This window comes from Anastrepha obliqua, chromosome 1, assembly GCF_027943255.1.
Source record: "Anastrepha obliqua isolate idAnaObli1 chromosome 1, idAnaObli1_1.0, whole genome shotgun sequence".
In the NCBI taxonomy this organism is placed as follows: Eukaryota; Metazoa; Arthropoda; class Insecta; order Diptera; family Tephritidae; genus Anastrepha; species Anastrepha obliqua.
Window position 1 is genome coordinate 182,825,541 of NC_072892.1, and position 23,676 is coordinate 182,849,216.

Sequence of the window (23,676 nt, forward strand, 5' to 3'; positions counted from 1 at the left end):
GGGTATCAAATGAAAGCTGTTGATAAGTGCTTTAATACGGGGTAATTTTCATACCTATTGATGACTAGGGTCTGGAAATATATGCCAAAACGTGGACCCGCCGTGTCTTTGCACCGAATTAAACCAAACTTACACACATTGTTAAGTAGGTATTGAAGATGATTTCCGTATAGTTTGAATACCTATTGGTAGATAGGGTCTCGAGATATAGGTCAAAACGTTGACCCGGGTAACCTTCGGACGTGTATGTACAATATGGGTATCAAATGAAAGCTGTTGGTGAATGCTTTAGTACAGAGTATTTCCATCCGCTCCGTGACTAGGGTCTCGAGATAGAGACCAAAACGTGGACCCTAGAATGTGTTTGTACAATATGGATATCAAATGAAAGCTGTTGATAAGTGCTTTAATACGGGGTAATTTTCATACCTATTGATGACTAGGGTCTCGAAATATATGCCAAAACGTGGACCCGGGTAACCTTCGGACGTGTATGTACAATATGGGTATCAAATGAAAGCTGTTGGTGAATGCTTTAGTACAGAGTATTTTTCATGCCGCTCCGTGACTGGGGTCTCGAGATATAGGTCAAAACGTGGACCCGGATAACCTTTGGTTGTGTATGTACAATATGGGTATAAAATGAGAGCTGTTGATAAGTGCTTTAATACGGGGTAATTTGTTATGTTATGTAATGTTATGTTTTGTTATGTTATGTTATGTTATGTTATGTTATGTTATGTTATGTTGTGTTATGTTATGTTATGTTATGTTATGTTAGGTTATGTTATGTTATGTTATGTTATGTTATGTTATGTTATGTTATGTTATGTTATGTTATGTTATGTAATGTTATGTTATGTTATGTTATGTTATGTTATGTTATGTTATGTTATGTTATGTTATGTTATGTTATGTTATGTTATGTTATGTTATGTTATGTTATGTTATGTTATGTTATGTTATGTTATGTTATGTTATGTTATGTTATGTTATGTTATGTCATGTTATGTTATGTTATGTTATGTTATGTTATGTTATGTTATGTTATGTTATGTTATGTTATGTTATGTTATGTTATGTTATGTTATGTTATGTTATGTTATGTTATGTTATGTTATGTTATGTTATGTTATGTTATGTTATGTTATGTTATGTTATGTTATGTTATGTTATGTTATGTTATGTTATGTTATGTTATGTTATGTTATGTTATGTTATGTTATGTTATGTTATGTTATGTTATGTTATGTTATGTTATGTTATGTTATGTTATGTTATGTTATGTTATGTTATGTTATGTTATGTTATGTTATGTTATGTTATGTTATGTTATGTTATGTTATGTTATGTTATGTTATGTTATGTTGTGTTGTGTTGTGTTGTGTTATGCTGTGTTATGTTATGTTATGTTAAAGTATATTATGTTATGTTAATGTTAACTCATTCTCTATATCCATACAAAATATCTATCAAACAAATAAAATTAAAATTTTCTTTTGAAAAATGCAACCATTCAATCAGTATTTTCTTATGACGTTATCACGTTAAACTATCGTCAGTAAACCGACTTTGCAGACAACCTCTTTTTTTTTTTTTAATTTTTTCAATGTACATATATTTAAGAATAAACACAGAGGTTTAATATCGTTCCGGTGAATATTTTCGAAGTTACACGCAAATTTAAAAAGGGGTTTCAGACTTAGACTCTGTGCTTTTCAAACTCTAAACGCGTTTTTCTCAAAATGATGTTTTCAAAGTCGATGACCAACATTACTCAAAAACGGTTAAACCGATTAGTCTCAAATTTTAACACAGGCTTCTTAAATATATTTTTTAGTAGTTAATCGAAGATTTTTTCTCACCGATATTTTTTTTTTTTATAAACAATTTAAGGCCGAAATTTTGGACAAAAATCGATTTTTTTTTAAAACCGCCATTTTGTCAAAAAAATTTACTTTGCTTATTCATTCTATTAATTACTAGATTTAACATTATTTTAACGAAATCTGTTTGGTTTTTTCATTTCAGAGGATCCAGTTCAGAGATATAGAGGTCACCGCAAAACGTCGTTTTTTAGAGGAGCTGCCGGAGAGCAGCTGTAACTCCTTTCCAAATAAATATTTTTACTAATACCAAGTCTTAAAATACAGTTAAAAGATAACATAATATGTGTACAAATTTTTTTATCAATAAATCTAAAAGTTTCCTCAGAAAAAATTCTGGAAAACTCGCTTTTTAGCCTTCAACTGTATAAAACCCCTTAATCACCATTTTCCTCCATAAGAATCATTGCCTCAAATCGAGTGGACTGGACTGTAGCAATGCGGTAAGCCAGTTATCGTCAAAGATGTTGAAGAAATAATGAAATCGTCGAGTCGGGCCGTGATGTGATAGTGAGATAACTAAGTAGAACCATTTCCATAAGGATAATTGAAATAATTAAAGTTGCAAATCGAAGGACTTCTCTGATCGCTATGACTAGGCTCTGCTCGCTTGACGAAAAATTTGCATATGAAAGCAACAACAAAGATATCGAGCAAGATTCGCCGCTATCGAGCATGGTTATGCTTCCTAAAACTCTTTTCTGAGTAACAACCGGCTGCCACATTACAATTTTAATGAGATTAGCTGCCCCGGTAATCTGGAATAACGCCGCCGTCTGTCAATGCTATTATATTATATTTCAAAATCTATGAACAAAGAAATTTAGAGTAATTTAAACAAAATGTGAAAATTTAGGGACCAACAGATTGGAAAAAATCAGGACAGTTGCTCGACTGATGCTATCTGTTCCATGTGCCTTGATTACGTGTCACAAAGGAATAACAAAAATAAAAATATATGAAAGCAAGTAAATTAGGGTGCCTTTATTTACCGCTATGAGAAATACTGTATTTTAGATATATAATTGGAATCCGAGTTTGACCGAGCTTCTCGGTTTTGTTGTTCCACAAATGGAGGGACTTACGATTTTAAGCCAACTCCGAATGGTAGGTGGTTTTGGTGAGGAGATGGCAGAAATACACTGGGAGGCTCTTCGTTGAAAGCCGAGGGCGACCACTGTTGGAAAAAACATCTTCTATCAAGATCTATCAAAAGGGTTTTTTGTTGATGGTGTAATGCAATTCTTCCATTTAACGAATGCTGGAAATGTTTTTATATGAAAAATATGCATAAGACCGGAAGAAACAAAAAATTTTCAAAAATCAGAGCGATGTTTTATCAACTTTAAAGTGGCAGTTTGCATTTTACTTTTGGCATTTTTTCGAAAATTTTAATTAAAAATTTTTTTTTTAATTTTGTACAAAGTCTGAGATTTTAAATTTAATGATATTCGTTGTAGTATAAAACTACTTTTTATAAAAAAAAAACAAGTTAATAGTCAAAGCTTTGCAATAAGTCGCGCTGCTGTCATCATGACCACAAGTGTACGTACTTGTATGTGCATAGATACCACTTCGTTTAAAAATTTGAAAGATCTAAAAATATGTATTATATTATATATTGACTATTGCAATTTGCGTTTTGATTTCGGAAATCTTTATTCGGTTCTATTTACAAAATTACACTGGGTTTTTTATGTTCTATCATAGGAGCCTGAATAAGTTAATATGAATAGTATAATACCTGTAGATTCATACATACACACTAATACATATGTAAGTAAGGTAATTTTGTCGCATTAAATTTACGCACTAACATACATACACACATATTTTTAAGATTATGCCTTATTTTCTAAGAATTTTGAAAGCGATATGTGTTCATGTAAAATTACTTTAATACTAATACAACCATATAATATATTAGTACAACCAAATACGTATAACTTATGTATAAAACTGGATTGTGTGTGCCTCTTTCTCTATTTCGAAATTTGTATTTACAGTCTTTTTTCGAACAGTGTAAAGTTCACTTGCCACATGTCCTACTTATTTTTGGTATTTTAGCCGTGATTTTCATTTTCGAATTACATTGAAGAACCTAAAACAATAACTAATTTTAATAAATAAAATGTTAACAGAAAGTACCGTTACCTATATAGTAAAATAAATGTGTTATACCCGATTAAGTACAACAAAAAATAATTAACTTAATTATTATATTTTATATATTTAGGCCACGTTAACCCGATTATCTGGTGGCGGCCTATAGCACCAAAATGATCCAATCACTCCCAGGCCTATAAAGAAAATCGTGAATGTGGAGAGACCAAGTATAATTCCGGTAGTTACGTCGTGCAGTGGCAGCCCAGGGTAAGGATCTAGCACGAGGATCACCACGAGTCCGCAGCATTTGAGTAGACAGAAGAGCGTTAGGAGTATGTAACCAGAGGTGTAGCTGCGGTTGGGCAGCCATTCACAATGACGTGAGCGAAAGCCGAGATATCCAAGACCCATGCCACTGAACGAGGCAACCAGACTGAATTGTAGGTAAAACGATTTTCCAAACTGTAAAGCAAGACCAATAGACGTTTATTGAAATGAAATGTATAGTATGAACGACTTGAGATTGAGTAATCCTTACATGCGCAATCATGTAGATGATGAGCGCCGAGTTCATGCTGCTGCTGATCACCAGCATTAGCGACACGATGGCCAGGGTGATTGCGGCATTGGCCACCTTCTGCGGATAGGGCGTTGTAGAATTCGTGGACTTTCCATGTATACTACTGCAGTCCTCCTCCTCAATCTCCGGGTACGCCTTCGATTGGTGTGGGGTTATGCGCGGCGTGATCACCGCCATGGTGCGATCGCCTTGTGTTTTTACAGACTCGTAATGCAGACTTTGGGCAGTTCGTTCTGTGCGTCGCTCACCAGGTGTATAATACAATTGTTGTTGGCTGCGATAATGGTAATTTGCACGTTGATGTTCTTGCTGCTGTTTTTCTGCTAGTCGTTCCATGGGCGACAAGTTGCGTGGTGTAACACTACGCGGCAGTGGTGTTTTGCGAGGTGTGGAGAGCAACTCATGCAGCATTTTTGTGGCAGCTGGATTTTTCAAGGGGGTGCTGGGATAGGAGCTAATGTTGTTTTGTGCTGTTGTGTGCTTCTGTGGCGTGGATGTGCGAAGTGTGGTGTTCCGAGACGCACGCGTGGTATTGCTGACTAAAAAATTTTCACTTCTATTCAAATCGGGATTGCTGAGGCACGTCTCCTCCTCCTCATCCTCAGCGGGAAGCACATCGTTCTCATCTTCGGTCGGTACAACGGCATAGCGATGTGCGCGTCCATTATGCATTTGAATGATCTCCTGGTTGTCGTCAACTAACTCCTCATCCTCGGCGGTGGGCACCATTTGATACCGCTGATTGCTATTCTTATCCACAATAAGAAATGCTTTGCTGCCGAAATCACTAGAGAAAGCATGTTTGATCTTAGGAGCTGATGGTTGTGGTTGCTTTACAATCGATCTCGCTGCTTTGCCGCACTCAAAGGCAGGCGGTAGACTCGTGAATGCTGCATCTGCGGACTGACCATGAAATGAACTTGGTTCTTCGTGGAAGAAGGCGGGGTCATCATCGGAACCGTAGCAATCAAGATTATCCTGTGATTTCGCGTACTGACGCATTGGGGTGAGCCCTACAGAAGGGCCCGGCACAATTGCGTAACGACTATTGCCACTCGCTATCGGCGACAAATCTTCTAGCGGAACGAGCGCATAACGGCCAGAATTTGAACGCGTTCCGAAAGCTGCCGACTCAGCAACTACATTCAAATTGTTTGGACGCGCAGGGGATGCGGGTACATGACTTTTTATTGAATTTTGTTTCGGGACTTGTTGCATTTGGCGTTGCTGCTGTTTGGTGTGGCGACTAAAATGCACTTCAGACGCCGCTGCTTTCTTCGTACGCTTCTGCATGTTGACCGAACGTGTCGACATGCTTCGCTGAAGGCGCAGGGGACCAACGCGCGAATTCGGCTGTACCGCATGGCCGCCATAAGAAATATTTAGACTACGATTGTATATGGCGTCAATGGGCTGTTGAACTGAGTCTAATTCGACACCGCGAGTCGGATAAAATTCACTACCTTGACAAAATGCCGGATTTGTGTAGTTGTGCTGCGACATGAGGGCGAGTCTTCGGGCTTTTTAAGATTACTTTTTTTGAGTTGGTTTTAATTGGAGTTTGCGAAATAAATGCAAAGCAAATAGTTTATTTTTTATCAAGAAATTATTAAATCATAATTTATTCTAGGGCACTAGGGCGGTTGAAGATGTACTTTGCACAAATAGTTGTTGTATTAATTGTACTGTTGTTTTTTAATAATTATTGTTTTTTCAAGCACTTTTTGCACATTCAGAAAATGTTTTATTTTATATCCGTTCCTTCTTTCCTTCTTCTTCCGAACTTCCTTTTCAAAATATTTTACTTCCACTCGCGACGGCTTCTTCCTCGCAACTGCTGAGGTCTCAAGAATGTTGGTAAAGTCGGAAGACCAACTGCCAACTGGCAAATGCAGAAGCTACAAACTGCAACCCCAGTTTAAAGTTGTTGGAATATTCACATTTATAAACGCGTGTGTGTGTGTGTGTATAATCACTCATGTGTGGAAGAACGAGCAGCTCCCCCTCTGCATACACTTGGGTGTGTATGTATATACCACAATGCGCGGGGACAGTGGTGCGGCGGTGTGTATACCCTCGATGTAATAATAATTGTGCTAAATAATACAGCGAGTCAGAGCCGTCCCGCTGATTATCAAAAACATGCACACACAAAGGCATGTCGACAAAGTATTGGCGATTGCTTTGGCGCGCGCATATTCGTTTCAATAGGAAACATCTGCTCCTGCAACGGCTGTTTGCATGCCAGCAGCTAGTTGACGTGCGCTGCCAGTGGCACTAGCTAAGATCGACTCTTGGTGCCTATCAACAAAATACGCACGCATACGAACGTATTTCTAAATATACATATGTATATGTGTGTGTATGTATGTATGTGTGTATACAATACAATTTTTTTATTAAGTTCATATATTGGGTTGTGTGTGCATATATTTTGTATGTCATTGACTCGTGCGACATACAACATTTCGGAGGGTTGTTTTTATAAGAAATTCCATGCTCCTCTCCCCTCTAACTCACTTCCACCCTCGGCGCTTGCTTCGCCATGTGCAGGCTTTGTTTGCGCATGCGCAGCCGGCACTTCTAAAAGTCTTACCATTGTCACCCTGAGCGGCAATGAAGACTTCTATTTAAAGCTAGCAGACTACGGGCGTCCAAGAATCCGCCACGCACGGCAAACAAATGCTTTACATAAAAGTACCAGCAAATTCACATTTTAATACTAAATTCGAAATGACAAAGAGACACTACAATCTTATTTGAATAACCATATAGAGGGTATATGTTGATATCCTTAGATGTTTTGAACAAATCTGCAAACATTCTAGTTCATGAACTGGTATTTGTGGAGGAAGACAAACTATTTCGAGAGAGACTAGAATTGCACCAGTTACGAAGTGGTCAATTAAAGTTGTTTACAAAAACAAACATTCTTCTATTACTATAAATAATAATGAATTATTGAATGGCGTCTCCCGACCAAACTGCGTACTTGTGGATCTCCTGATTTCAGCGTGACTCACCTCCTCGATTACTGCCCAAATTTACAACCAATCAGATCATCGATATTTGATAACAACAAACCATCGGATTATCTTGCACAAACTGTAGACTGTCATATAGAGCTGATTGCAAAATTTGTTACACTTTGTAAACTTAATATAGTATAACTCCATAATTTTTTCTAACAATAAAAAATAAATATATACCCGGACTTAATATGACCAGCAGTTATAATGTCCATTTCTAAATATTTTTATTTGCCTGAAATGTTAATATTTTCTTCTTTAGTTATAAATTCTCTTAACTCATATTAAACGATCTCTATATAGTTATAATAAATATATAATAATAATAATAAATTAATTTTTACTTAAGCCGAAGGTCCTGGCAGCCAGTGCTTTAGTATTTAAGTGGAATAATTATTTATAATTGTTTTTCTTTTAAATAAATACAAAAAATAAATAAAATAATGAATTAACACTCAAGACTTTCCAACGAGTATTTAATTAATATATTATATGTGAATGCTGGTTCATGGAGCCAATCATCTGCTTTTTTGTCGATTACGAATTAATTGGTATAACACTTAAACATCGACTTACTGCTTGGTTAGTAGGTTCAATTAAAAGGATTATACAGATCATTAAGAGCATTGGAACTTTGAAACCAAATAAGGCACGAATTTGGGAGATATTGTAACGCATTTGTTTTTGTATACATATGTATTCGTACTTTAGACGACATTTCGTGTGGAATATAATTTCAGCGTTGATACACTCGATGGTGTTCAATCTGAACCTTTTTTCGCCCCCTCTGGAGTAGCAGAAGGTAACTGGGTCCACTGCTGTTTATTCTGTTTATAAGAACCAATGTCGTTCCTGCTTTTCATTTGCCAACTTTCTGTTATACGCCGAAGATCTGAAGATTTATTCAGTCGTTAAGAATACCGCAGATAGGATGAAACTCCAATCCGAACTAGATGAATTATATTATTGATGATTGAAACCATATCTTGAATCAAATATTATAACATGCGTCCATGTTTCTTTTTTTAAAATCAAGTAGTTTATTAACCACACAGCTTCTCTGAAGGAATATTGCAATCACTTTAAGAATTTAAGAATCTTGGCGTTATTTTTGATATAGAATTTTCACACAATATGACTGACCGTTTCAAAGGCATTAGCTATGCTTGGTTTTGTGCGGCGTAATAACACTAAATTTTCCGATCCGTACACCATAGAACCTCTTTTGTTCGCTCGCATCTGAGATATGCTGCAATAACCTTGCGCCCTTTCCACCAGTTCCACATCGATAGGGTGGAGCGCATGCAGAAGGGTTTCCAAAATTTGCCTTACGTTAATTGGGTTTTTCGGATTCTATGCCTTCGTATTTTGCACGTTTAGTACTGCTCAATTTGAAATCGCTCGACAAAAGAAGTTCAATACTATCTCTAATTTTTATTTTTTGCGTTATGCAAGGAGTTCACGATTGTCAGTTGCTTTTAGAAAAAATAGATTGTAATGTTCCGCGGAGGTATCTTTGTGCTTCGTTGCCTTTCTACGCAGATAATGCTAGAACGAATTATGCACGTAATGCACCTATTGGAAGGGCTATTTGCGAATTTACATCGAATATTAACATCTATCGATCTTGATTTTTCTTTGCCTAAAATAATTTTTACCGATATCCGGAATACGATGTCCTTATTAAGAATAATTGTTAATTAGTCGGTAAGAAAAGATTGTTTCATAGTCTAAATATACAAATACTCGTACATAAATGAATAGCCGACGCTACTCATCTAATTTATCGGGTGTTTCTATAAGAGCTTGAGAACTTAAATTGATAATGGAAAACATAAATATTATTGGCATCAATTTCCTATATTACTTGGTATAAAATCTGGTAGATTAATTTCATGGCATTTATTTTTCGATTACGACCGCGACTACGAGTTACATGATCCATTCGGCTATTCCAATTTTTGACTACTTTTTCCAATAAATCTCAATAATAAATCTAAATGAGCCGAATCAACAAAAATGCGACACAAACGATGGTCATTTGGCTTCACTTCTTGCATGAGCTGTATTTTGTACGGCTGTAAGTCAAAATCCTTACGTAAAATGTTCCACCTAGTCGAAGCACAAAGATCAATAAGTTGAATCGCTCTGAACATCTCGATCTATGAACTTCGCGAGCAGATTAATTTTTTTCGAAGTAAATTTAAACGATTCATGATAACTTGACAAACCTTACTGTATATAAATGTCAACACAGTTTTCCATTCTCAGCTGTCAAACTATAGTTATACTGATAGTTTTCTTGTAGCTAAAAAAATACCCAATACTACACTTGAATGACAGTCGTTGACAACGGGTGCAGTTCCTTACGTAAATTCAAAGAAATAAAGAAAGAGCGATGTTACTGTCCGACCAAAACCAATCACACAAAACAGTGACTTTTTCTGAGTGTAGAGTCACCTGATGAATGCATCGTGGATTTTCCTCGCTCCAAATCTGGCAAGTTTGCTTGTTTGCGAAGCCACCTGACCAGAAGTGAGGCCCGGAGTGACCATAAAATGGATGCTGCGCACGGATCATTTGGCGATGGGGGCACTGACAGCTGAAGTTTCACAAAAATGCCGGCTATACACTGTCGCCAAATTTCGGGCGCACCTATTAAAAAACCCTTTACAACAGTAGCACACACAAAAGGAGAACACATATATATGTAAGTATGTATAAGTACATGGAATTTTAAAAACGAATACATTTATTTTTACAAATATTTTGATACAATTCCCCTATCCAAATAAATTCGACCGTTACAATTTGTTGTTGAAAATGCATGTATGTATGCGTTTATGTATATGTATGAACGTTTACTTGATTTCCGCCCATTCGCCCCTTCCACCTTCCAGCCGATTCCACTGTTCTAGCGGCAGGATAATAGCTGTGCGCAAACAGAACTGTTCAACATTAGTCGGTTGCAGCTTACTTTTTTAAGGGATGGAAATGCACGAGTTTGCTAAGTAAATCATTCAAAAAAGTCGTTTCACGCCATCGCTTTGTCCGTCAGTGAGTTCCTAAAACTGTTGTTTGATCAGTTTGAGCAGACGCAGACGCTGGCGCAGCCGCCAACACAGAAATGGTGTCAAATTACTCGCAGTTCATAAAAGCGATCTTAGGTGGTGGGGTGATGACAACCCTACAGAAATAAATCTGCAATTTAAGTTGTAGCCGGTAATTCAACTGGTGAGAATTAACAACATTTTTTAAATGCTTCGACATCGGCTAACGACTTTGGTATACCAGGCACAAAGATATATATTATATAATTGGCGCGTACACCCTTTTTTGGGGGTGTACGTCCTCCTATTTGTGGTGTGCGTCTTGATGTTGTTCGACAAATGGAGGGACCTACAGTTGCAAGCCGACTCCGAACGGCAGATATTTTTTTATGATGAGCTTTTTTCACGGCTGAAATACACTCGGAGGTTTGCCATTGCCTGCCGAGGGGCGACCGGTTTTAGAAAAATGTTTTTCTTAATTTTTGTGTTTCGAACCAACGTTCTCTCTGTGAATTCCGAATGGTAATCACGCACCAACCCATTCGGCATCCCAAAAATATAAGACCAAAATGCGCCCAAAAGCAAATTTATTGTACAAACTAAATATCACAAACATGTGTGCTTTTCGTGAATTTTGTTTATTTTCTATAGACTGGCCTGCTGCAAATTTCATCAATGATTTACCCACGAGTTGTGGTGATCGGAATGCTTTCGCAGAGATCAGAAAAGCAGACACTGCTAAATTTATTCTTAATTTTCTTCTATTTTATTATTATTACGAACTACAGGTAATTACCACTGATTGCAGTTGCCGCATATGCCACCGCTAGATGACCTCTTCGAAAACTGCTGACACATTTATTGACTTAATCAGAGTGCAGTAGAACAACAACTAATATAATAAACGTCATTTCATATATTTGAAAATTTATGAGAAACGTGAAAAATATTTATTTAAAATTTTAGCAACACAAAGTACTTTTCTTATACGAGTAGTTCAGATAAATGTGGTGTTAACTGCCTGAAAATACTACCATGTCTCTTGAGAAATTTCCTCCGAGGCAGCATAGCGTCAACATTACAGTATGTGGCGATTAGTCATGCCATAACCGTAAATAGCTGATATTGAAGTAGAATTAAGGACAACATTTGAATTTTGCCACAAAGACACGGATAATTTCAAACTAAGTCAATTAATTTTTCGTCGTTCATTTCTCATATACAAGTATTTGCAGCTGCAATAGATACGTCCGGCTACGATTATGGCTATGGCGCTATGGTGCGCCACCTATAACACGGTGCTACAAAATAAAAAAACATCGAAAGAACTCTTCAAGTGATATAGTGCACGTGTTAGGTCAAGACCAGTACAACACAAAACTGTGTTTAGAAAATTCAAAACACCCTCAACTTTTTAATTTATTGTTAAAAAACCGATTTATGGTGTTTTTGATGAAGTAAAATTACTTGACCAACCCATTTTTCAACCGATTTTTTATTTCAATATGGTCTTGGGAAGGGGAGTGTTTGTGCATTATGAATGTATATAATTCTAAGAACGATTCACGCTTAAAAGAAATTTTCAATAACAAGCTCTGATTTGTGCAATTTTTCCACGTTTTTTTCAATGTGATGCAATTTTTTGGCCACTATTCTCCAACGGGCACCACAAATATATATGTACATATTTTTAAACTCCAATAAAATGTGCTCGAAATAAGCTATTTTTCATCTTCATACATTGAAAACTGTAAAAGTTACGATTAAATAAAAATTTCCCACACTTTTAAAAATCCAGCTTAACCGAGACTGCGAGAGAATACGGCATGACCGATAGTGCGTTACTGCTCATTGTGGTTAATTTTGAAAGACACCAATAAGTCACATAATTATGAATACATCTAATCAAAACTCATTATAACCCAAGCTTACCTAGTCCAAACTGACCAACGGAAGCTTGCATGACACAGCAGAACCGTTTGCAATTTGCTGGTAAGCATGTACAATTTAATGAGTGTGAAAAATCATCACTCTTGAATGATCAAGTCCTATTAAAACTTAGCATAAGCGCATCTAACCTAACCTAACCTTACCTAAGTGTATTAAGTAAACATAAATCAGAATGTGTGATAAGCGTAATCATTTTTGTTACATCTGCGGAATGTTTGTTGACAAAAAGCATTGTTTGGAATTCGCAAAAAGTAAGGCCGTGATTGAAGGATATAACCTTCTTTTTGAACGCACATGCATTGAAAGTCAGTGGTTTGAACCTGAATATGTTTGTTCAATGTGCACTACAGAAAAGCAGCACAATGGGTTCGATTGTCTCACATTGGGTACGGTTGGATTGATTTCGATAACGTTAGGTTAAGCGAGGTTTAGTTAGGTAGTACTACGACCGGGTAAGTCAGAAAATTGCAGAAGTAAGTCAGCAAATTGCGTTACTTTTTGCATTCTTTTTTTTGACGTTATAATATTCTTCTACGGTCTCTGTTCAACTCGAGAATGTTCTGTTTTTACTTTATTTCTACAAAAACGATCTTCACTTGGAAAATTTCTTATCAATTTTGATGAAATAATGCTTGCTAGATTCGGAATGGACACAGGTATGAGTAAATATACTTAATTATACACGTATTTCGCGAATAATAACGGAGAACCGCATTAAATTGGCAAATAAGAAAGTAGTGAATAAAACTTTGTTTGACAAAAAAATCCGTTACTTCGACACACTTTGATCGATTTTTGAAATTAAAGTATTTTTGAAATAAAGTATTCGGAATAGACACAGCTATAAGACTTTCTACTAATAAATAAACCTTTCATTTCAATATTAGCGAAAACATCTCGTTAAACTCGCAAAAACTGGAAAAAATTGACTACAATTTAAGTTTTGTCTTGAAAAATCAGTGGTTATTTTTGCTTAGCGTGAAAAATAGAAGACATACGTCAGAAAGACTAACATTTACCACAACAAAACTGTTTCAAGATTACAGCAGCTGTGGGGGTCTTTCAAAGAAGGATACTGTTGAACACTTTCCCTGGATTTTTCTCTCACTGGGTGTTCCTGGTAAGCTGTATGCAGCATTATGCAAAACTTGGTCGGATGAATGCATGCCTGTCGATTGGAATTTAAGTGTACTCTGTTCAATCCATAAAAAAACAATCGCCAAATCTGTGCCAACTACCGCGGATTTAGATTTCTAAGTATTGTGTACAAGGTCATAGAGCGGAATGAAGTCAGCGAAGGGACAACCCGGACCGTTTAACCTGGAGATAGCGTACGAGGAGCGCCGACTACATTAAGAGACCATGGCGAGGAAGAAGAAGAATATAATTATAGGTTGTTCATGAAACATGGCTTTGAAAGTGAGTGAAGTAGGCAATATTTATTGGTCTGGTGACGAATGTGGGCGAAGTACAACTTGTCATTGAAAAAATAATCATCGCTTTTAATTTGAGTTATAATTTCAAAGCGGACACTTGGTTTAAATAGGCGCAATTAATATCGTCGAGGCTAGCCCAGAATCTTATTTTGAACTAAGCACAATGGCCAACTCTTAAACAAAGATGCGAGCAGCTGTTAACGATGTGTGGCACGTACCAAAAAATTGTGCAACAGTAGATTTTGATTATTTATGCGGTGTAAGCATTTGTGTGTATGCACCTACATAGTTCAAAGACGAAACAGGATCAAGCAGTAATTAGAAAAAAACGGGATACAAAAATGTGAAGGTGATAGTACACAAATGAAAGAACATACGATATGATAGGAGACACGCACCAAAATATTATATGTGTACAACAGCAGCATTTGTGAAAACAACATTGAATGCAGAAACAACTGTTAGACTCCGTAAAGAGCGCAGAAAAAGGCAGGCAACTAAAGGTAAGTGAACAGGATCGGAGATTTGAGGAAGCCGCAAACAAAAGCAAGCAAGGACACGGCTGATGGCAGGGATCAGCTGTCAGCTGTTTTACGTTTATCATAACTCATTGGATTTTATAACCTTGTTTGTCGTGTGTTGCAGGGGGAAAAAAGTTGTTGGAGCTCTCGTACACGCATACAACAGGAAACGTCCTTTTAAACAACTACTTGTGTGTTTGTATACTCGTATATGACTCCCAGTATAGAGGCAATCACTTAAAAGGACTAGTTCTAAATTAACCACTTCGTGAATTCCTTCATACTGGTGTAAAACAGATGCAGAGTGTGGTAGTTGTACTACAATTCGGCAATGGCGCCAGCAGTGCTCCTATGGACTTTTTTCAGTTTTTGTTTAAACCAAACGAATTTAAGTGGATGAAAGTGTATGTATTAGTTTGTCTCAAAGCCTGTGAAAGCCGCCATGGTTTCAAGCATACCATCAACAAAATCCAAAAAGGTCCAATAATAATTTTACAAGAGTATACTATACAAATCAAAATTTACAACTTTATTGCTACAGGTATGTTTGCATGTGAACAAATTGCTTTTTGATTTTGTGCCCTTTGCGCGTTTTGGTACCGAATTGATGGTTAAGCACGAATTAGGTTAGGTTGTAGCTCTCAACTTCACTCAAATTACTCAAAACTAAGTACAGTACAACCCGGGTAGAGTGACCCATCTCGTGCAAGGCCTATTTGCTCAACGAAGATTGTTCATAGAACTGAAATGTGGAATTGAAACGTAATCTAAGTTAACTCACTCATTAAATAATATATTCAATTCAAATATTTTCGTAACTTTTTTCTAAAAAAAGCCTTTAATATTGGTTTGCTTTTTTTTTACCGTCAACACACTTCCTTACAAGATCAACTATGTTATCAAGAGAATTAGTGTTTCTTCGGCGAACTTGACTGCCTTGCCAAAGGCTGTAAAAGCTTCTGACGTCATTATAACATGTTTTTAATTCAATTCTTAATATTTAGTACCACTCAGTACAAAATAAATTATGTGTCCACTCCACAGAGCAGGCAATAAAATAAGTTTTGGTGTCGGGTGTCGTTATTAAGCGGGAATTGTAGTAAAATCGAAAGTTCTGGTCTAGATTTTAAACAGCCTTATTTACTGAGGGGATCTGACATAAGTATGGGTACATCCAAATGCTCAGTTTGTTCTATTTAAATGTGAATGCATAAGCGATAATTGCATAGATGGAAGCAAAAGCGCCACACCGCACCCATTTCGCAGAAGTGCGCATACGGCCACCACTTGAAGACAATTGTAAAAAAAATTGAAATGCGGTAATGCAGAGTAGGCTTCCGCTTTGTAAGCATTTCGTAAAGTGGGAACAAAAAAATATTTTGTAGTTTCTGCCGAGAAGTATCGGGTGTTCTTTTAGTTGCATGAGAACTATCAATAACTATAGTTTGACAAATGAGAATAGCAAACTGTGTTAACATTTCTGCTCGGTAATGTTTGACAAGTCATCATGAATAGTTTAACGCCAGAACAATGCCTCCAAATCGTGGGAATTTACTTTGAAAAATAAAAAAAACAAATCTGTACGCGAAATCTACAGAGCGAAGTGTTGAATAAGACGTGGAAATGTGGATTCGTCGACGTTCTCAACTTGTTGGCCTTTGTGCTTCGACTACGTGGAAAATTTTAGCTGGCTTACATTTTTTGGCATAACTGACTATAAAATACAGCTCGTGCAAGAAGTGAAGGAAAAAGTAGTCAAAAACTGAACTGATGGATGGACTGAAAATGGATCATGTAACTCGTAGCCGCAGCGGACATATGCCGGATACTATATTAAAAAAATGCCATTAAATGATCGACCGGATTATAATAAAAGTATATACTCGATTCACGCCAACAATATATCTGTTTTGCATTATCATTTCAAGTTCTCAAGCTCTTAAAAAACACCCGATATGATATGACTGGTTTTGCTTTTTTTACAAAATAAAACTTCAGAAGATTGTTACGAAAGAATACCTTGGTCAGTCATGGCTGAGATTTTGGAAAGGTACTCAGTTGCTTAGTGGCCGCTGTAGCCGAATGGGTTGGTGCGTGACTATCATGCGAAATTGACAGAGAGAACGTTGGTTCGAATCTCAGTGAAACACCAAAATTAAGAAAAACATTTTTCTAATAGCGGTCGCCCCTCGGCAGGCAATTGCAAACCTCCGAGTGTATTTCTGTCATGAAAAAGCTCCTCATAAAAATATCTGCCGTTCGGAGTCGGCTTGAAACTGTAGGTCCCTCCATTTGTGGAACAACTTCAAGACGCACACCACAAATAGGAGGAGGAGCTCGGCCAAACACCCAAAAAGGGTGTACGCGCCAATTATATATATATACTCAGTCGCTGGGCTACCTCTACCTCGGAGTCAACTCTATTCTGCTATTTACCAGATAGATATCTGCCTGTTAATGGTAGTGCTACTTGAGGAGTGCCAGACTACCTTGTTTGCCCTCCGTTAAGATTCAAGATAATTATTATTAACTGCTCGAGTATAAACCTACGAACATTCTAAATAATTAAGTAATATTGGAACAGTGAAAGGACACGTTCTTCAAATAACTTCGTTAGTTGACTCATTTTATGAATCATAAATTTAAATCTTACGTAACCTTAGGAAATCAATCGTTTCATCCGTTTGTTGGTAACTCGAAATCGCTAACACAAATCGTTGGCGCAAGCTGTCGAAAGAAATATTTGGTCCACTAGAAAAGTTCATGAAAGTCCACTCGGTGGTCAACAGTAAGTCATTAAGCCGTTTTCGAAAGTTTATCAAATTAAAGAAATTCAAAATAGTTCGAGAGCATTGTGAATAAAATTATTACCGAAATAGGAAACAAGCGCACTGAGAAGAACAGCCTAAGATCATCAGAGCCAAAAACCAGATATAGGAATCTGGTATCATTACTTTGATTAGAGTTACATTTTCTTGAACTATAAGAGAGCAAATTGCTTTTCCGAAAGTTGGCGTTGTACTGTGGTTCTAATGTTGGTTCCAGGTGGTTATAGTTGACCGACCAAGTTGCTTCTGTGGATTTCCAGAGCATCTCTGCCATGAGAATACTCCCCACATCTATCGCTTCGAAGCTGGTTGAAATTGTTGAAGAAGATGTGCACGTGACAGTTATATACGAGTATGCACGTTTTTTTTTTTTTTTTTTTGTCGGGACAACTAGCAAGTGCAGCACTCAGACATTAATTGAGTCCATTGTACTACACTTGGATTCCCTTTTAATTTTCTTTAAATCTACCCGATCTCCGAAGAAATCTGAGTAGATCTTGTGGTGCCAAGGAGCCAAGATGGTCGCTTCTTAACACATCAGTGCCAAAGACCTCAAACCTGATTCGGGCGAAGGCGGGGCAGACACACAGGAAGTGATCCGCCGTCTCATCCTCCTCTTCACAAGCTGGGCAGAGTACACTGTCTGAGATGCCCAACCTTTCCATGTGCTTTGCCCACAGAAAGTGGCCCGTCATTAGTCCAACCAGCCGTCTGCACTCCCCTCTGCCTAATGACAGAAGGGTTTGCGACAGTCGATCGGACATGACAGGTAACATCAGTTTTGTCCATCTGCAGCCTCTCTCAGCCTGCCAAGCTCGCTTGTGGGTAGTAGTTACCCATTTGCTAACCGTGGCCGTGATGGCCGCAGAGGGGAGTGGCAAAGCGGGCTCTGGGCCAAAGAAGTTGGCTTCAGAGCCCATCTTAGCTAAGGAGTCAGAGGTCTCGTTACCCGCGATACCCACGTGTCCCGGGACCCATGTTAGCATCAGGCTATTATGTCTGCCGACATAGTTCAGCCTGGATTTACAGGACTTCACTACCCCTGATGTGGTTTGAGGGCTGTCTAAGGCCATAAGCGCAGCTTGGCTGTCGCTGCAGACACATATAGATCTGCCTCTCCATCGTTTTTCCACAACAAAGTTCATCGCTTCTTGAACTGCATACACCTCCGCTTGAAACACAGATGCATGCATTCCAAGAGCAAAGTGCAGTTTTGTCCCGCTGGATTCCACGTAGACCCCAGAGCCGGAGCCATGCTCGGTCCTGGAGCCATCCGTAAAAATGCGAAAACAGTGTTTGCCGGGCTCATTTTCTGAGTCTCCCCACAACTGAGCCTCTGGTAGCACTACACTGTATCTCTTTTCAAGTACGACTCTTGATGGCATTGAGTCAAGGGGCATGGAGAGAATCGTTGGATCGATGTCCATACCTTCTCTGTGTTCCAATGCCGGACAAGGGCCGTACCAGTTTCCACTGTGTTTCAGTCTGCAGATGGCCTTCAGGGCCTCTCCTCGGATGAAATCATCAAGTGGTGGTAAACCAATCAGAGCATCTAGTGCCGGGCCTGAAGTAGTCGGAAAAGCTCCGGTGCAACAGATGGCCACAGTGCGTTGTAGTCTCGATAAGGTCCTCCTGACTCCCACTAGGGATAGTCTACTCATCCAGACCACTGATGCATAGGTGATAATGGGTCTTATCATAGCTGTGTAGATCCATAGGACCTTGCTAGGAGAGAGATCCCACGTTTTCCCAAAGACACCTTTGCACTGCCAGAAAGCTGTCAGCGCTTAGGATGCCTTTGTCTCAACGTGTGATTTCCATAGGAGCTTACTATCGAGGATTACTCCTAGATATTTAATTTCCTTGGATAGCTGGATTGTGACTCCTTTTAGCTTTGGCAGAACGATTCCGTCAAGCTTCCTCCTTCTGGTAAAGAGGACAATACCAGTCTTGGCGGGATTTGCCGACAGCCCGTTCGCACAGCACCAAGTGTCAATCCGATCCAGAGTTTTCTGCACTTTCCTGCAGATGTTCATAAGCGAAGAGCCTGTTACCAAACAAGCAACGTCGTCCGCATATGCTTGTGCGTAGACTCCCGAATTGCGTACTTATATACCAACATCCATGCATAGGAAATCATGCAATGAGTGATGCAAAAAGTTCAATCTAAGTGCAGTCTTTTCAGCAAACAAATTACTGCTGCTTGTTGAACGCTTTGACTATAGTTTGTGTTTACCATTCCTGTAAATCTTTTATAAACTTGCATTTGCACATTTGCACAATGTAGACACAATTTTGTAGCCAATATTCACTGCACAAATCGCTGATGGTAGATAAAAATACAAACTGCGACATCGCTTGGTAATCTGATAAATTAATTATCGTGTGCGGTATTCATTAGTGTCTACAAAAATTTATATTTTAATCGGGGTTGCTATCTCATAAATTGTTCGGACATGTGGATTTGTTTATTCTATTTTTTCAATTTTTGCAATTAGGCTGCACTATATAACATATGCGTGCACACATACATACGTACACACAAACGTATATGTATATTAGAACAGATGGGAAAAAGTTAGAAAACCATCCCCTATTTCAAATCTAAACAAAGAAATTTTGGACCGCCCTTAAAACTGGCAAAATTTTTGCTCTGCCATAATTATAACTAAATATAAGCCTATTGTTAAGCAAAGCACTTTGGCTAAGTTATTGATCACATAAATAAGGCTATATCTCATTGTCCGCATGTCCCGGCAGAACGCCCTGCCCTAACCTCGTTTTAGCTATGTTATAAATCAAGTAGTAAGTGCGTTAAAAAATGTTTCCCAATTAGATACAGTTTATACACACTTTTTGAAAGTCTTCGACAAAGGGGATCCCTCAATACTTTTGCATAAGTTGCAACACCATGAGAAGCCTCTTGAAGTTCTTCGACAGTTTCGTAAAAGTTGGGAAACTACTCGGACCTATTGTGTCTAAAATCATAGTCAAAGCATGGTCTAGTATATCGCAAGGAACTCATTGCGGGCCATTGCTGTTTACATGCTTTGTAAACGACTGGCCTAACCATTTTAAGTTTGCAAACTGCTTAGGGTTTGCGGACGATATTAAACTCCTCCAAGATGCGCATAACTTGACAGATAGTCAAAACTTACTGTCGGATCTCAATGCCTTTCCAAATTGGTGTTCACAAAATCATTTATTGCTGAATGTCAATAAATATTTTGTTTTCACATTTACCAGGAAGCCCAATTTCTTTTCTGTTAACTATAAGTTAAGCAACTGCATCCTAAGTCGGAGGAAGTGGGAAATTAAAGATTTTAGTGTTATTTTTGATACTAAACTTTTATTCACCAAACATATTGATTATTTGACCATGCTCAGGCTTTAGCAAATGTCTGCAGGGGTGATTCCAGCGATAGCTCTGCTCCTTGACCGGGAGCATGGCAGCCTCGTTGTGAAGGTTTGCATGGGAGACATCAGGAGGCATCTCGCGGCTGTCTTGATAGCAGGATTTTGACAGGTCTAAAGCTTTGTCCACTGCGAATCACTAGTACCAGGCGATCACACGGGCCAGCTTAATTTAGAACCAGCTGCCCAATCGCTTAAAATGTCACTAGCAACATAATTTTGTCTTTGCCACAAGAGCTACCGGCTAGCGATTTGAGGATCTTGGTAAAAATCGCGGTTGTACGTGCCGAGAGTGAGAGCAAACTGTCGAAAGTGACACCCAAAATGTTGGGGTTGTTAACGCTCGGTTATGGTGTGTTATCGACTTTCGCCTTTAACTGCTGTTTGACCCCCTTCGCCCAGGTGGTTAAGAGAGTCGCCGTGGATTTGGTGGGGGAAGTTGGGATAACTCGCAATGAAAAAGCGAATAGGATTTGTTTTTGTTATTTTTGCAAACATATGTAAGTATAGGTATGTATGTATGGTAATTTGATTGAAATTCAAGCATGTTCCTTTTTTCTTTTTTATGGTAAAGGTACTGAATTTTCAAATAACTCATTGCTTCTTTACTACATGGGCCGTTTAAAATGTTATTTTCGGTTCGGTTCGCTTTGGTTGTTTTTTTAATGCGAATCAACCCGAATGCGAATGTTTCGTTTGATTAATTGAGCACAAATATTTAGCTGCAATTGTTTTAAATCAGTTTTTGGTTATAATAAATTTATTGTTTATACATCAGATTAGAAAACCAGTTTCGATTAAAAATCTGATAACAGGCAAGCGTAACTAAATAACAGTTCCAATGTAGGTGTGTTTGTAAAGTTAATTATAAATTTAATTTTTATTTTACTACGCACGTACGTACATATTTATATCGTCATACTCACTTTTTGAGGTAGTCCAACTTTTGTTGTTGCACCTTAAGATATCCCTCTAAATTCGTTATTAATACCGATTCAGTCTCAAGAAGTTCCTCCATCTCTGCCAGGGCCGTGTAGACCTCCGAATTTGTGCAATCGATACGCAATGTGCTGATTAGGAAACATATTGACAAAATGGTCGAAATTGATGCAACTGCTGAGCCTCCGAGGTGTTGAAACATTTCGGTGGTGAGTGGAAATGGGACTTATTTGGAATTTTTGGTATGTCCTGGAACACAAGAAAAAAATAAAGATTTTTATTGGCCCTCTTTTTATTGCAACTTTTAATATTATCAGATGTATGTTAACACAGTGAAGAAGAAGAATTCATATAAATATGTATGTATGACAGTCGATAGTCATCGCATTTTCAGTTAAACAAACTTTGCCATTATTTTGAATAAAATGCGTAAAAGCATAAAAAGCAATGCGATATTTATGTAGGCTATAAATGAAAAAAAAAAATTATCGCATCAGCTATGCTTGTTCCAAAAGTAGACTGAGCGTAAAAAATCTCGCACTTTTGTTGGTCTCGAGGGCAACCATTTGAGCAAAGAACATGAAATAATATATTAACAGCCCTAGAACGCTATTGAATAAGTGCAACATTTTTTAAGAAACGAACCGCTATTATACTGATAATAATTTAAATAAGCTGCTTCTGTGACATATGTAAAATCCCTTGTGAAATCTCTCCAAGCGTGGTAAGGTTGCAATAGGGCGCTTCTCCTAGTGTTTAAAGTCAGCATTTGGATGCACGACAAAACATATATGTACATATATGTTAGAATTATTTCAAGCAAAAAACTGGTTTAGTTATTATATTTACATAAATACAATTTAAAAAAAATTCATTGACTATTTCTGCGTAAGAGAAATTAGATTTTCTTTACTTTTCAAATTTCAGGTTTTGCAGCTAAAACGTGATTTAAGAAAAGCACAAACATATTTATGCACATGCACAAAAATACAATAATCACAAATTTATGGAAATAATTTCTCCAACATTCAACACACAAGTGTTTTAATCGTTCATAAATAAAATTACTAAAATGTTAATGCGTTGAAAAAAGAATTAACTAGATTGGGAATTTGATTGCTTAAGATATTTGGTATAACCTGAAATGAGTTTAATTAAAATAAATCTAGTCACATCAAAAATCGAAATGCAATAAACAAAAGTAAATTAAGTTGACATAGAAAAGGAGAATTAAAAGAAATGAACATTTAAACAACTATGTTAGACACCAAAGAACAGATTAGTACAGCTTTCAAATAAACACGAAATAAGTAATAAATCCCATGAATATGAGTGTCGTTCTGGACCAATTTCGCCAGTTTTATAAATAATTTTGGATCCCATTGTGTGAACCAATTTTATTTGATTTTGGGCGGGGCAAAGGTTAACGGTCGTACAGATAGACAAGTTTAGTTTCATGAGCTACAGACATCCAAACATTATGAGTCATTTGGTAAAACTAACGAAACTATATTCCAAGTGGAAGTTTATATACCCGGACTTTGTTCATTATTCATGTCACAGAATGGATCACAGAAATTCATTACCTTAAGATTGTTTCAAATAAATATAATATTGCATGGAATTTGAGTACCTCGCAAGTTTGGCTTTTGTGCTTTCACATGAATATATTATATATATACTGTCTGTTTAATAAAAGCGTGACTGGCAAAATTCAAACTTCGAGTTTTGTTATAAAAAAATGTAAATGCGTTGTGCAATTTGTTAGTTTTGTGTGAAATTTAGAAAGCAAAATGAGTTCCGCGCACAAAACAGGATTGAAGCAGTGTTTCTATGTACACCCTGGAGGTCCAGAAAAGCCACTTGCATGTGAAGCGAAATAGAAGAAGTCGATGAAGTGCTTAAGTGAATGGGGGCAGTGGTGTACCGAAGTTAAA

At 37.4% G+C, this 23,676-nt stretch overlaps 2 protein-coding genes across 3 annotated transcripts in view; both read right to left on the bottom strand.

Moving 5' to 3' along the window:
* Nucleotides 1–23,676, bottom strand: part of LOC129243474 (prolyl 4-hydroxylase subunit alpha-1) — a 76,868-nt gene that overhangs the window by 7,904 nt on the left and 45,288 nt on the right. For both annotated transcript variants that reach the window (XM_054880520.1, XM_054880530.1), the window contains exon 2: nt 21,727–21,988. In XM_054880520.1, coding sequence (XP_054736495.1) covers nt 21,727–21,941 — 215 coding nt within the window. In that variant the 5' untranslated portion in view covers nt 21,942–21,988. The remainder of the gene's footprint in view (nt 1–21,726; nt 21,989–23,676) is intronic.
* On the bottom strand, nt 4,119–6,075 carry LOC129253333 (uncharacterized). Its single transcript, XM_054891651.1, has 2 exons — nt 4,531–6,075; nt 4,119–4,454 (listed from the first exon to the last, which is right to left on the bottom strand). Exons 1-2 carry the CDS (start codon nt 6,073–6,075, stop codon nt 4,119–4,121), a joined length of 1,881 nt encoding a protein of 626 aa, XP_054747626.1.